Consider the following 14,176-nt stretch of genomic DNA (forward strand, 5'->3'; position numbering starts at 1 on the left):
TGCATGGGTGTACAAACTGATTTAGGGATGGAAATGGAAGCCTGTGGCATGCTATGTCATCATAACGTTTCCCATGTGAACAGATTTTAGCCTTTGCTTCAAGTGCTCTAAGTAAATTAACTTCTGGGCAGAAAAGTTGTTTAGGGGAAATATAGACAAATATCCTTTGGAAATAGTACTTGTGGAAAGCTCCTGAAGCCTTTGAGGCAAGCACAGAATTCTTTATGCCTGCTTTCTACCAATGTTTATCTAGTCCTTTCAGTTGTGGATTTTTTTTACTGCCTCAGTCCAGCCTTCAGAAACGTTTCCTGTTACATTTTCCAGTTCAGAAGTGCATGCTTTATTAATAATTACAAATGCGTGCTATACAGTGCATGTGTATTGTTTTCTGACAAGGAAATTGTAAGAGGCCTTGAAGTGGAGAGACAAAAAAGATGAAGGAGGAAGGCAAATGCTAATAGGTGGTATATCTGAGGAATAAACAGCTTTGCAAGCTTGTCAAGGACAAGATTTACAAACACAGCACCTTAACAATGGACCCAGTCAGTAATTGAAGTGTACAATTTCAGCTCCTGTGCTTTGTGCACCTTCTCTAGAAGTAAATAAGCCGGCTTCTCATGGATCACTGCTAGCAGGGAAACGGCCCTCTGTTACCTGGTATTCCCTTACCTGGGTGACCTGATCTAGCACTTGATCTGGTGGTTGGCAACTGCCTGCTGCAGGGAGGTCGGAACTGGATCACCTTTGAGGTCTCTTCCAACCCAAGCCATTCTCTGATTCACACCAATAAAGTAGTTAAATAGACTTGTGTTTCTGTATTACTTACCTGGATCCTTATGCAGTAGGTAACAGCCTCCTGAGAACAGTTTTGCTTTCACTGATACTTGTAAGTAGTCTGAATTTTCCCTGAGCCCAAGGGCCGCAGGTTGAAAGTATGCATATGTTGCAAAGGACAAGGGACGTGAAGCTACCAGTCATCATTCAAACTGAAGCCCATGTACTAAGGATCTATTTTCTTTATCTGACTCAACATCGTTGCTGACAGATAGCATTGGGAGTTTCTTTTTTCCTCTTCTGCTATCCATAATAGCCAGTGAACGATTTACAGTATTTGAAGATTCAGTGAGAAGCAGAGCTTCTGTGAAAAATCTAGTGCACTCTTATTTGCATAATGCCATAGTGCATTGTTACAGCTGCCTGTTGTTCTGCAAGGCTGGGCAGGCAGCTGATGCTCTGCTGTCAGAGCAGCTCTTACCGTGTGGTGCATCTTGTCAGCAAAGAGCCCAGTTGCCATCTGTTGCAAGTGGAAGCTCTGCAATGCACCAGTCAACTGCCTTTTAGCAGAGCCTGGAGCTAAATAGCTCCTTTAGGCAGAGAAAAACAAATGAGAGAGAAGAAAAAGTTCTGATTAGTATTTGTTTCTCTAATTAAGAAAACCACAACAACCAACAGATTGTTTCAAACAGCAGCTTTCGTTTGAAGCGACCTAAATAAATGCCCCGATTCTGGCCACTGCTCAGACCTTTACAGATCTGCTCAGGAGCAGGGAGGGCTGTGGAGCTGCCATGAACCCAGCCAGCACTTTGGTGCAGATCCCATCTGGCTTTGAAACCCAGTAGGAAGATGTTATCTCACGTGGCAGAGAGCCCACTGGGAGCAGAAGCTGTAGAGAGGATGTGGGGCTGGAATAAAAATGCAACAAAGCACTCATTTGCTTTGAAAATGTGACTAATTATGTTTCTGCTGGCTTACCTCTCCTGAGGTAACTAAAGTTGTAACCTATGCAGGCTCTTGAATGGACCTCAAAGCTTTTCCTTTTAACTGTATGTCTGAGGTATACATATATTATATATGTGTACATATGTATGTATTAACACTTTCTGCTCAAGGTTTGCATTTGTGTCCTGGGATGTCTCCAGTCACTTGATGCTGAATGCTAACAGCTGACCAGGATCCAGAAGGCCTGTCCTTTTGGGATAATCCTATCCTTGCTCCCTTTCCAGTCACTGGGCTCATCACAACTTGCAGGAGCATGCTTCCTGTTCTGGGGTATTGCGTGCCCAGCTCTCTGGTGGGGATGGGAGATGAGCAGGCTGTGCTTGTGTCCTGATGGGCCTTGCAGGGCTCCATGCTGCCTGAGGAGTGCTGTCACGAGGAGTGTGCAGTGTGCTTCCAGGGGAAGCCGGCTCTGGCCGGTTTATCCGTTTTAGCTTACACGACATGCAGCTAAAAACAGATAACCCAGGAAAACAGCATCCTAAGTGCTAGGCAGCAGCTGTTTAAACTGGGACTCCTTTTAGCTCCATAAATCTTACTTTCTTGACAATAGCCTCACACGGACAGGAAGATCGCTGGCTGCATTATTCCCCTGGGGATGGTCAGTAGCATCACTTCAGGCTGGAGAAGGGCTGGGGCGTGGGCTATTTGCTTCCTAGAGACAGATGCTAACTAGAAGGCTACTTTTAAGGAGATAGGAGCTGTGATCTTCTCCAGCACCCTGTTGTACACGGTAACTGAGCAGGAAAGGGCATCTCCAGGAGCCTCAGTGGAAAATGATGATGTTTGGGCAGTGTCCGGGTAGAAGTAATTCACCTTGAATTTGTTGCTTCCCTTCAGAAAGTCTTTAACTACTGCAAATACTGTGAAATTGTTACGTGATAAGTCTTTACTTGGTAAATCAAGGTGCATGGTGCTGAGGTTATTTCTTAACCGAAGTAACCATGTACCACTGAATTTCAAATGATTAACCAGCTTGCATAAGTCTGTTCCCAGTTAGAGTGGTTTTCTTCGACATGCACTATGTCAGTAATTCCACTTTGCCATGTCACTGAGTCACTGCTGTGCAAGCACACCACATTAACAGGAAGCACAGAAGTTTCAGTTCACCTGATCTGACTCTTTGTGAGACACAGTTGGATATATGTAGGTCACTATACAAAGTGACAGAGTATGTGCTTGATCTTACACTCCGAACTGGGAGAACTGCTGTTTGGTGGAAGGGTGAATAGTGGTACCTCTGGAGTCATGAGCCTGTGTGCACTGAGATGGATTCAGTTCTCTGTTCTCCCATCCACATAGGCTAAATGATGGATCTGGTGGGAAGTCCAACCAAAATTTTCTTTCTATTTTACCAACATCAACAACAGTTGTGCAGAGGCAGAGCCACTGGATTAACTAACGTCTGTTGCACTTCCACTGGCTCTGTTTATTTCTGTTTTCTTTTTTACCACAGAATCCTCCTGACACTGCAATGGAAGTTACAGCATAAGTGATCCTGAGGTAACAGTAGTACTATCAGGAACAGCTGCATAGTGCTGTTCTGGGTTGCTCTGGGTATCTTTATATTGGAGCTCCATTAAATGGCGTTTCTGAGGTGACAATAAAGGCTTTTATGCCAGGACTGATCGGTTGTTGTAGAATGTAATTGAAAATTGAGACCACAATAAATTATTTGTTCCCATCCACTTAGTCTTTCTATGAGACAAAATACCAATTTTTCTATTTTTATTATATAAAATTCGTAACAGATCCAGAAATTATGTAACAGAACTGAGTGAAGACCAGAAGAAGTGTTTGATGGAATATCAGATATACAAGCAAAAATGTTACTGACAGAGGAAATATGTTACTCACTGTATAAAAGTGTCACTGTCACGGGCGGTATGTGAATCGCACATCCTCTGGAAAATGCCTGAGTCAGTGGTATGTGCTGAGAACTGGCGTGTCTCCATACAGAGGTCTTTTCCAGATTCAACTTGTATTGCCAGCCAAGGCGATTCTAATGATATAATCCTCCTTCCAACAAATTCTCTGCGTCTAATTCTTCATTAGGCCTTTGACGAGGCCAGGCAAAATTATAAATTTCAAATGCTATATGTACTCTGTATGAAGAAACAGTTTTCATTACTGATTTTTTTGTTGTTGGGCAGAGAGCTGAGTAAAATAAGGCTCCTCTGGAGCTTGATCACTATTAGTCAACCACCACTCCTCCTTCACCTCTTTTCAGTTCTGGCGAGGCCAAACATGGACTGTGCCCAGTTCTGTGCCCCCGCTACATTAGAGACATGGATGTGCTGGAGAGAGTCCAACTCTCAGCACCTCTGGTATGAGGAGATGCTGAGAGTCCTGGGACTGTTCTGTCTGGAGGAGGCTAGGGGGAATCCTATCAATGTGTACAAATATCTAAAGGGAGGGTGCAAAAAGGATGGAGCCAGGCTCTTTCCAGTGGTGCCCAGCACAAGGACAAGAGGCAGTGGGCACAAACTGGAGTGCAAGAAGTTCCCTCTAAACATCTAGCAGCATTGCTGTGCTGTGCAGGTGAATGAGCACTGGCCTGCAAGTGACCTGCAAGTTGGGGATGTTTCCAAATAGAAACAAGCCTGTTCAGTTTTAAGCCCTATGTCATCTATGGTCCATTTGTACAGATGTAAGAGTTACATTCGTCAGGTGAAAGGCCCAAGAGGACAATTCACAGAGTCTTTCTTCAACATCTCCACTCTTGACAATGTTTCTAGTCCAATGCTTGATCCTGAGGATGTTTCTAATAATACAATGCAAATCTATCTAACTGAAAATGTATTAAAGCTGAAGAAAACTCCTGCATGGCAGTGTGCTAGTGGTACACAGATTGAAGTAAGACATGGAAGTACAGTATTGGTTGTTCACCTGTGGCCTAATTCAAAGCAAGAAGGAAGTGTCTGTGGCTTTTGAGGTAGATGTGATGTAGAGTTCCAGTCCTCCTCAAAAAATCCTCTGTGTTCGATATGGGTCAAGAAGTCATTGTCGAGAATATTCAACCGCTATGGTTAAATATTAATGAATTATGGAAACTCCACATAATTACTCTTTAAAATTATATTAGTGAGGTCTATGGTAGGATAGACGCTTGGTTCTTGGGATGTCATGGAGAAGAAAATGCAATCTGTGAACAATTTCATAATTATTTTTGAAGTTGTTATACTCAGAAAAACAATGCAGAAGATGCTTTATAGAAGTGGAGAGATCTTTGTTCGATTAAAATAGAACCATAGCAGCTATGTTTTCTTATTTAAATTATTAAACAGTACTAGTAACCTGAAATATTAAAAAATAATGTTAAACCTACAGAAACTCACAGATTAAAAATGAAAATGGACTTTCAATTTTTTTTGTTTACTTGTTTTGCTCTCCCTCCATTACCTCCCAAACTCAAGAGAGTTCAAGGCATTTATTTATTTATTTTTGGAGAGAACGTAATTTTAAAGGGAAAAGATTGGATGGTTACGTATCATGAGACATCACTGTTTTAGGCTGTAGAGAGATACTCACTAACATGCTACTTGCTAGAATCTCTGTCAGTGATAGTATAGGGGAGAATTAATGAGAAATGCTGCTTTTCCAAGACAACTTCCAGTCCAGATGTTTCACATGATTTTTCTTGTCTTAGTAAGACCCACCCATGATAGTTTCAGTCAGTTTCTGTATCACATTTTAAAATAAAATGTGGCCTTTGCATCTTTCCTTCCCTTGATCTCTTCTTCCAGCTCAGTGTTTTGGAGCTGCCTGCATGGGGGTCCATTTCCCAGAGCTGCACCGTCACTGCTGGCTCAGGCCATTATCTCTCAGAGGATCACTGTATTGTTTTCTTCAACAACAAGAAATGCTTTCTCAACTGCATCAGTTTTCCTTCCTTCCTCTCTGGGCTTCAGCTGAGGACTGGAGAAGGATCCAGTGGTATCCTTGGGCAGGTTTTAAGCCCTGACTTTCTGTAAGGTGTACTGCCAGATGTGTGTCTCCTACCTAGGGGTAGTGATAGCAGTGCAGTCTCACAACTGAAATAGCAGACTGTGGGAATGGGAAGCGTATCTCCATTCCCAGACATCTTCTCTTGACATGCTAAGGGGAATAATTGCAGCCATGACCATGGTTGTGTCATAACTCAGAGTTACATCAAGAACCAGCAGTCACTTGGTGAAAAGTGGACAGGAAACAGCCAAGTGTGGACTGATGTACAAGAAGAGCCATACAAGCTGCTGTAATTAGTGTCCAGAAAGACTTTGAAGATTCATTTCTGGACTTGGCCATATTCACTGCAAGCTAGAAGGAGGGAAGTGATGTTATAACTCACAATGGCAAGCAAATGATTAAGTAATGCAAAGGGTTTACAAATGGCATAAAAAGGAAATTCATGAAGTATGAATTAATGAACTTAAAATGGTCCTTTCAATGTCTGGAAAATAAAGGTGAGTATGGGAAGCAGAGATAAAGCAATAAAATGAAATAAGGATATTTTTCACAACTCAGAAGGAAGACAGCGTACCACAGCCAATGACCGAGAGAAATAGCTGACAGCATTGATGGGATAGAGGCTCATGAAGTATGACTTAACACTTCCTATGAAAATAGATACATCCAGGTCTATGATTTGCAAATACTAGAGAAGCCTGATAGAATAGAGGCTGTAGTCACTGCATAAAAAGGGCAGGAGGCGGATTCAGCATCTAATTCCTCGTCCATCGCCTGATGTTATTTAGATATCCATCAGTGTGGGAATCCTCAGTCCATGTGGTCTCCTCACAGAAATCTGAACAGACATGGGTACTACAGCACATGCTTGCATAGGCCATGAACACTTTCCATGAGATCAGACCTACCAGAAGAGGTCAGGCAAAGTTGGAACCATGTCAAATGAGAGAGTGATCAGAGGGATCTGAGGTGGTGTCTAGAAGTTCAGGAGGACAAGATCTGGAGCAAGACAGGGGCTACTGATCCCCTTGGAGAGGGTCTGAATACCTGTTCATGGCTTTTGTTCTGGGCTTGGAACATCTGAACTGCTGGATGAGCTGGTAGAGAAGTGAGAGAAACCTAGCCCAGAATTAAAGCAGATGGCGATTATCAGACTGTGTTAGCACATGGAGAAGGGTTCGTGGGACTGCAGTGCAGAGGAGGCCAACCTTTTGAAACAGTCTCTGCCTGTATCTCTCTCAGTTTGCTCTTCAGTGACTGTTTTTGCCTACCTGTAATGCACCTTCCCATCTTCTTACTGACCTGCTCCCCCACTGGGTTTATTTACCTGGCAACTGACAAATTCACAGAGAAGAGTTCATAAACATGTTCTTGAATAGTCTTTTGGTACATCTGGGATATGAGCTTCATGGTCAGCATCCTGAATCCAGGCTTGCTGTTGGAGGCTGGGCATGAGAATGGGTGGGATACCTCTGAGAGTCATGGAAAGGGTCATGTTGACGGTGGCACTGCTAGAAGCAGCTCCAGGGTGAGTGGGTGCAGCTCCAAAGTGAGCAGGGCCATGCGGAGATAAGATGGGAGGTAACTGGAGTGATAAAGGCTTGGAGAGATGAAGGATGTGAATGTGACAGAAGATGATAAGTGCATGGCCTCAGCTCTGGTTATTACTCCTGGTTACAGCCTGGAATATTATTGGAAAATAGGAGTGTGAGGGTAAGGGATGTGATAAATACAGTAATGTTCTTATACAATTTCTGATGTCCCACAGAGAAATGCACAGTGAAGAGCAGACAGCCCCTGGCTCTGGTGCAGCCTACTATGGGAAGGATATTTTTGGGGTGAGAACCACAGGTGGTCAGAGAGCTCTGGGTCTGGAGTATTCTCTGAACATTTGTGTCCCCCCATCAACTTCAGTAGATCACTGGTCTTATACTACAGAAGATGAACGGAAATAAATACAGATAATATTATTTGCCGTGTAATTGCCAGTGAAGTTAGTGTGGAGCAATCAGGACATAAGGCACAAACCTATGAAATTCTCAGATGCTTTTATGAGAAAAGGATTCAAGATCCCAGACCCAGTAAAAGCCCCTGCTTTGTCCCTGCATTAAAAATCGGTTTACTTTATAAGAACCTGAAGGTTACAATTGCCTTGAAGTTGTATTTGTGGGTTTTGTAGTGGTTAGGAAGTTCTCAGAAGAAGATACAGGAAAGTAAGAGACTTGCTGATGTCATTTTTAAATCACCGCCATTACCCCCCTCAAAAAAAAGCTGAGAGGGATGTTGATGGCCCTATATAAAGTGCACCTCACCTCCTTCAGAGCACATCTAGAATCACAGCAAAGGTAAGGCTTGCAGCTTTGTGCCTCTCTCCCTTTGTCCTTACTCACTCTCCTCGATGCTAACACTGCTCTCTCTCATCAGTGCTGAGTGCTGTAACTTCAGCCCCTGGGACGGACGTGAGCCATGGCCACCCTGCACACCCTGACCAGGAACTTCTCAGGATGGGTCTTCTTCTGCTGCTGTTGCTGTCTCCCTCTTCTTCTCACCAGCCCTCTGCCTCCAAAAGGGACAGGAGTGGTTTCCAATACTCATCAAGCCTGCAGGCTAAGGAAGATCAACTTCCAGCAGCCCTACATCAGGAATCGTACCTACACCTTGGCTGAAATGGTATGGAATCTCGGTTTCCCTTCATGGCAAGATGTGAGGATCTCCTCCCCTCCTCCTCTGCCAGTGCTCTGGTTTCTTGCCTTCATAATTTCTCTGTCTTTCTTCTGCACTTCTCCAGAAAAAAAAAAAAAAAAAAAAAAAAAAAAACATTTGCAGTATAACAGAGGTTGATATGTGGAATGGTCCAATTTCCCCTTGGTGGTGTGGTAGGAGAAAACTGCTCATCTCCTCTGGTGTGGCTGCTGCTATACAGGGACAATTGTTAGACATGATCTTGTTACTCTTGTTCTTAGAGCTGGGCATGTCTGGGTTCCCAGCTCTATGCCTGAACAGGTTTCTTGGTCATCTCTACCATGTGTGGATTCCCTCCCACATACACCATTGAGGGGTGCACTGTGGGAGATGATGCAGCACTGCGGGAGACACTGAGGATGGCCACCCACAGGTTCTGGTCTAGTCATCATAACCACTATGACCTCTGATGTTTACAAGAGGGACTGGAATTCAGCTTTCTGCTTATTTATTTTCCTGTGACCTTGATTCTTACATAGTTATGGAGAATAACAGCCAAAATTTCCAAGCTTCTCTTCCTGTACCTTATCTACCTGTCTACAGTGTCCATTTCTTTTTGTCACTGGAACTGTTATTGATGAGACCTCAGAGTTCACTGTTAATTTTTAGGTAAGGCTTCCATCCTCACCTAACATTTCCTTTTTTCCCCTCAGGCCAGGGTCTCAGATCAGGACACTGACAATAGACTCATTGGGCAGCAAATCTACATCAACATCAAGGTGAGCCTTCCAGCTAGAGGCTGATCCTGTACTCTTCTGCAGCACTCATTGACCTCTTCCCTCAATTTAACATGAACTCTTACTTGCATGCATAGGAGAACAATCGCTGCTACATGATGAAGAGAATTGCAGAGATTATATTGAAGGATGTCCTTCTCACAGAGGCCAAGGAACAGTACCCATATGCTGAGGATGTGGCACAATTCCTGGCATCCCTGACCTCGGAGCTGAGCAGATGTGTAAGTAGTGTTGGGTTTCTTTCCCTTGGCTGAGTCGTGATTCTTGTCACTGCTCCCGAATCTCAGAAAGCTGCAAACAGTGGCAAGAGGCAGTGATATGAAAGGAAACCTCAGATCTAAGATATCAAACTAGAGGTTGATAGAAACGTGTGAAAAATGAAAAAAAAAAAAAAAGCAGCATATTATCACATGCAGCTGTCAATATTACCTCTGGATATTTTCTCTTTTTTAGAAGTACTCAGGAAACAGAGAGCATATTGAAAAGAACTTGGAAGAGATGAAGAGCAAAATGAAAGAGGTAAATCTTCCCCTTATTTTTAACTGTGCAGTTCAAAACTCCACTTGATGAGCTAAATTAAGGCTGACAAAGTTATGAAGCGAGCTCTGGATTTTATTTCAGAGGTGAAGTTTGCAGAGGCACTAAAGAGAGGGCTAGTATTGTTTCCATCTTCAGAATTCCTTCATTTGTGCTGTTAACTGCATATCTTACAGGAATTAGCCCTCAGAAATTGAGCTGCAAGTCACTGTGTATACTAGACTGGATTTGAATGAGCTAGTTTATATTTTATAGCATCATGACTTTAACAGAATGACTTGTGAGAAAGAGGAGAGAAAGTTCTCAATGTAGTTTCTACAACAAGCCTAATTTAAATCTTCCGAGAAATGAGATGTTAAAACGTGTTCTGCTCTTTTCTAGTTGGGAGAGAACGGAAAGAACAAAGCCATTGGAGAACTGGATTTACTGTTTGACTACATAGAAAATGCTTGTACTGGTGCCCCAAAGAAGGGAGGGAACAAGAAGAAAAACTGAAAAAAAATCAGCTTAATCTTGAAGAGATGTCCCCCAAAGCTCTTACTATTAACCAAATTGATTAACCACTGTGGAAAAAAGTCCCATCCATAGCTGCAGTACATTTTAAAATCTGTTCCAGAAATAGCAAACCAAGTGGGCACAGATACGTATCGCTGGATACGTATCGCTGCCTTCTTTGAAAACGAAGACGGCAGAACAGTGTTTGTGGCTCCACTTCAGTGTTGCACTGGTTATTTTCAAAGGCATGCTCCTATCTTGCTCATCTGCATTGGAATATGGCAACTATTTATGTATTTCACAGGCTGAGATTTGACACCTCTGAGTCAGCTTTGGACAAGACAGGCAGTGCTCCATAGACAGGAAGTTTTCAGCCCTTGACTTCATAATCTCTCTTGTGTATGTTGCCCTCTTCCGACCTTTACCTGAAAAGTTGGTACTTCAGACATTCAGAAATTAGTTTTGTTGCGCATATTTAATAGTAACTTATTTTAAGGTAATAATTTTGTAGTAATTATACAGTACTTGTATTTATATAGATTAATTAAAACATAGCTAAAGGAGTGTATTTATGGAGACCAGAGGCTTCAGAGTGAACTATAAAATTAAAACTGCTGTGTAATATTTATATGCAGATGGATTGTTTTATAAATACTCATTTTTTAATTTATTATAATAAATATGTTGGTTTTCAAATACTGCCATCTTACAGAACTTTTCTCTTTTACCCAAAGGCAAGGGAGGTGGCATATCATGCCTGAGTGGCTGTATTCCTGTATCCAGAAAGGAAGCAAACTTGATCTGGGAACAGAATTTTTCACCAAATCAGAAATTTCAACTTAGCACAGCCCAGGGCTTTGTGGGGAGTGTGTGGATCAGCTTTTCTTGAGGGAAGTTGTTGGAAAAATAGCACTTCTCCTGAGAGTCTTTGGTGTGGTTCATTCATTCTACTGAAGTAATTTTCCTTAGGTAAGGTCCCATCTTGAAAAGTCACTGCAGAAAGTTTCAGACTGTCCACACCTCAGTCAGATGAGATGGAGACAAACAGACAAGTAGTAGGAGCTACATGAAAACTTTCTGATCCATAGTGCTGAGATGAGAGTGCTCTGCAGCACCATGGGTTTGGGAACACTTCAGAAGGGGTTTGCTTGGTGTCATTATCAGCTCCTTCAGCAGTGTTCCCAGGGCAAAGACAGACAAGTTGCTCTTGTACACCCAGGATCATTAGTAGCTGCATGAAGGTTAAAGAAGTAAAAAAAGCATCCAAATAGCGAAAAAGTCAGAGATATATAACTGTGGATTGTCAGCAATAGGTGAAGCCCTCCTGAGCAAGGCTTAGCCATTTCTTTAACAGGAGAGCAGGCATCTCGTCCACATCTTGAAAAGAGGAAAAAAAAAAAAAAGAAGAAAAAGAAAGGAAAAAAAAAGAAGGAAAAAAAAGGCACCACAATTTTCTTCAAAAAAGTGACCCATGTGAACTGGCAGTGCGGGTGAAGTTTTGCAAACACAGGAACTTAGGGAAATCCAAATTCTAAAATATGTGCTAAAGAGGTATCTTAAAGACTCCTCGTGAATAATTACTGTATGATGGTATAAATACTGGCAGGAAATACTGCCTATGTAGTTTCCTCAATTACATTCAAAGAGAAGTCAAAGCTAATCTAGATGTAGTTGCAATTTCTTACATGAGCTATTGTAATGAATTAGCATTAAAGCATAGTTAAAATGCCTTGTTGGTTCTGATCCAGAGTGATTTCAAGACAAAAGCAACCATCCATATGAAAAAAAAATATGAGACCTGAAATAATGCTTTTAGGAACTCACATGCTAAACTGTTATATGATCAGTCTGGGTGACAGACGTTTGTCACCTGACAAATTAGATGCAATAAATACGGTTTGCTTTGGTCCACACACTCCTTTGTATCTCACAACATACGTATTACATGCTTATTCACAGTCAAGGAAGAAGTGACACAACAGTGATAGCCAGCCAGACTTTGCCATATGACAGCTTTAGGGATTTAACCTTATATTACATTGAATAAGATATTTATTTTCTTACCTGTGTGATAAGAAATTATACTGTCAAGAGCTCTTAGCTGACACCTTTTATCATTCAAAATTGCAACAGCTGACAGCAAAGAGAGAGAATTTAAACACCAGCTGAGGAATTCACCTCACTGACTATTGATAACCTTAACCAAAAGATACTACTTGGTCCCTTTACAGGTGATGGAAGGTAAAAGGAATTATCCAGGTGTGACTTGTTTGAACTCCATTAGAGGTTTATAAAGATAATGCCTCTGGACAAAATGAGATGGCTTCGCTCTAGAAGTACTTGCTCTCTTCCTTGTTTAGAAGGGCTAGACCATTAACTACTTATACTATTTCTTACTGATACAATCTCTTTACCAATGGATGATTAACTTCTTTCCTGAGCTCTGGAAATGTCACAGAACAGAATGTGCAGAATTTCTTCCATAGTTTTTCTTGCAGGACACTTGTGGCTTGTGGATATGTGAATGATGGTGGGTGAGATTTCCCTTACAAAAGGGGAAATGTCTGGGACAGTTACTGACCAGAAGAAAATAAAGATGTACTTTCAGTCAGGCAGGGGGGGGTTTATTTCAGTCAATAGTTACAGCTTAGAAAAGGGAAATCAAATTGAAGCATTTCATTCTGATGTTTTCTAAAGAAAATAGTTTTGCACTTGGAAATAGTGCTTTGGTTTATAGTTTTACCTACATCTTCTCTCAAATGATAAAAAGAGATTTGAAAGCAAAATGAGTTGTTTCATTTTGAGTTGGATGAGTGCTTTGGGCTGACTCCAAATTAATTTTCTTGTTTGACTTTTCGGTTGGGTCACCCAACAGAAACTCTGTTGTTCACACAGTTCTAATTTCCGTTGCCCTATTTTCTCTCTTCACTCCTACCCTAGGCAAGTCATGGATGGTTTGTAGTTCCCTAAGGTCCTTGACCTAGCATTGTTAGGGAGGGAATCTACTCCATGTCTTTCATTGTAGTGGGTAGAGGACTTCTCACAGGGCAAAAAGTTGACAGAACTACCTACTGCCAAATTTGCTTTCTGTTGACCTTTCCTCCCCATTGCTTGCTTTTGGGGACTGGAATAGACTTTTTTTTTTTTTTTTTGCTAAATAGATAACTATAAAACATTTATCTAGCTCTGAAACTTTGTATAGAGAAGACAAGGGAACCCAATGCAGAGAAGTTTCCACATCCTGCTGAGTAAGTATTGGTGACATGTTAGGAAACCTCTCCTAAATGCATTATATTGAGCGTTACTCAGTTAAGAGATTTACGTATTCAGTGTCTGAATATATACTCTTTAAGTGACCTAGAATAAGAAAGTGTCAATATTTCCAGTTTGCTGCTGTAATTGTATTCTAGAGAACGCAAAGAGCTGAAGCAATCCCAATGGTTAATCAGCAGCCTGCGCTTTAAAATACAGTTAACTACACTCTACTTTGAAGAAGGTATAGACTGTGTTAAACAACCATAAATGCCTGAAATCCCTTCCATTCAAAACCATCATCAGTGACGGGTGAGGGTGACGGAGCACTGGCACAGGCTGCCCAGGGAAGTTGTAGACTCTCCTTCTCTGGAGATATTCAAGACCTGCCTGGACGCCTACCTGTGCGACCTGGTATAGGGAACCTGCTTTGGCAGGGGAGTTGGATTCGATGATCTCTTGAGGTCCTTTCCAACCCCTATGATTCTATGAATTTCACCACTAGCAAAAGTGTTTAACTACGGTGTATGTGAAAATATTTATTCTGAAGTCTAAGAAATAGCTCTCTCTGCTTAACCTTTACATTTCAAATCCCTGACCAAATTCACAATTATATTGATATCTGTCTTTTAATTTGTAGTACACTGATTAAAGATTTAGAAAGGGTCCTTACATCTTTCCTTCTCTAA

The 14,176-nt window shown here is 41.8% G+C and overlaps 1 protein-coding gene across 1 annotated transcript; it reads left to right on the forward strand.

Annotated features, from left to right (window-relative positions):
- Positions 1-8,190: 8,190 nt before the first annotated feature.
- On the forward strand, positions 8,191-10,369 carry IL22 (interleukin 22). The gene is made up of 5 exons (XM_065741427.1): positions 8,191-8,394; positions 9,120-9,185; positions 9,281-9,424; positions 9,657-9,722; positions 10,122-10,369. Exons 1-5 carry the CDS (start codon positions 8,191-8,193, stop codon positions 10,233-10,235), a joined length of 594 nt encoding a protein of 197 aa, XP_065597499.1. The 3' UTR covers positions 10,236-10,369.
- The last annotated feature ends 3,807 nt before the right edge of the window (positions 10,370-14,176 follow it).

The sequence above is a fragment of the Cyrtonyx montezumae genome, unplaced genomic scaffold (genome assembly GCF_038088225.1).
Source record: "Cyrtonyx montezumae isolate F1298 unplaced genomic scaffold, pur_monq_1.0 scaffold_3, whole genome shotgun sequence".
NCBI lineage: Eukaryota > Metazoa > Chordata > Aves > Galliformes > Odontophoridae > Cyrtonyx > Cyrtonyx montezumae.

Excerpts from the sequence above, each read along its gene's own strand:
- IL22 (XM_065741427.1), top strand. The coding sequence starts at position 8,191 with ATGGCCACCCTGCACACCCTGACCAGGAACTTCTCAGGATGGGTCTTC. Across the intron at positions 9,425-9,656 it reads CCTCGGAGCTGAGCAGATGT|AAGTACTCAGGAAACAGAGA; the intron begins GTAAGTAGTGTT and ends TCTCTTTTTTAG. Across the intron at positions 9,723-10,121 it reads TGAAGAGCAAAATGAAAGAG|TTGGGAGAGAACGGAAAGAA; the intron begins GTAAATCTTCCC and ends GCTCTTTTCTAG.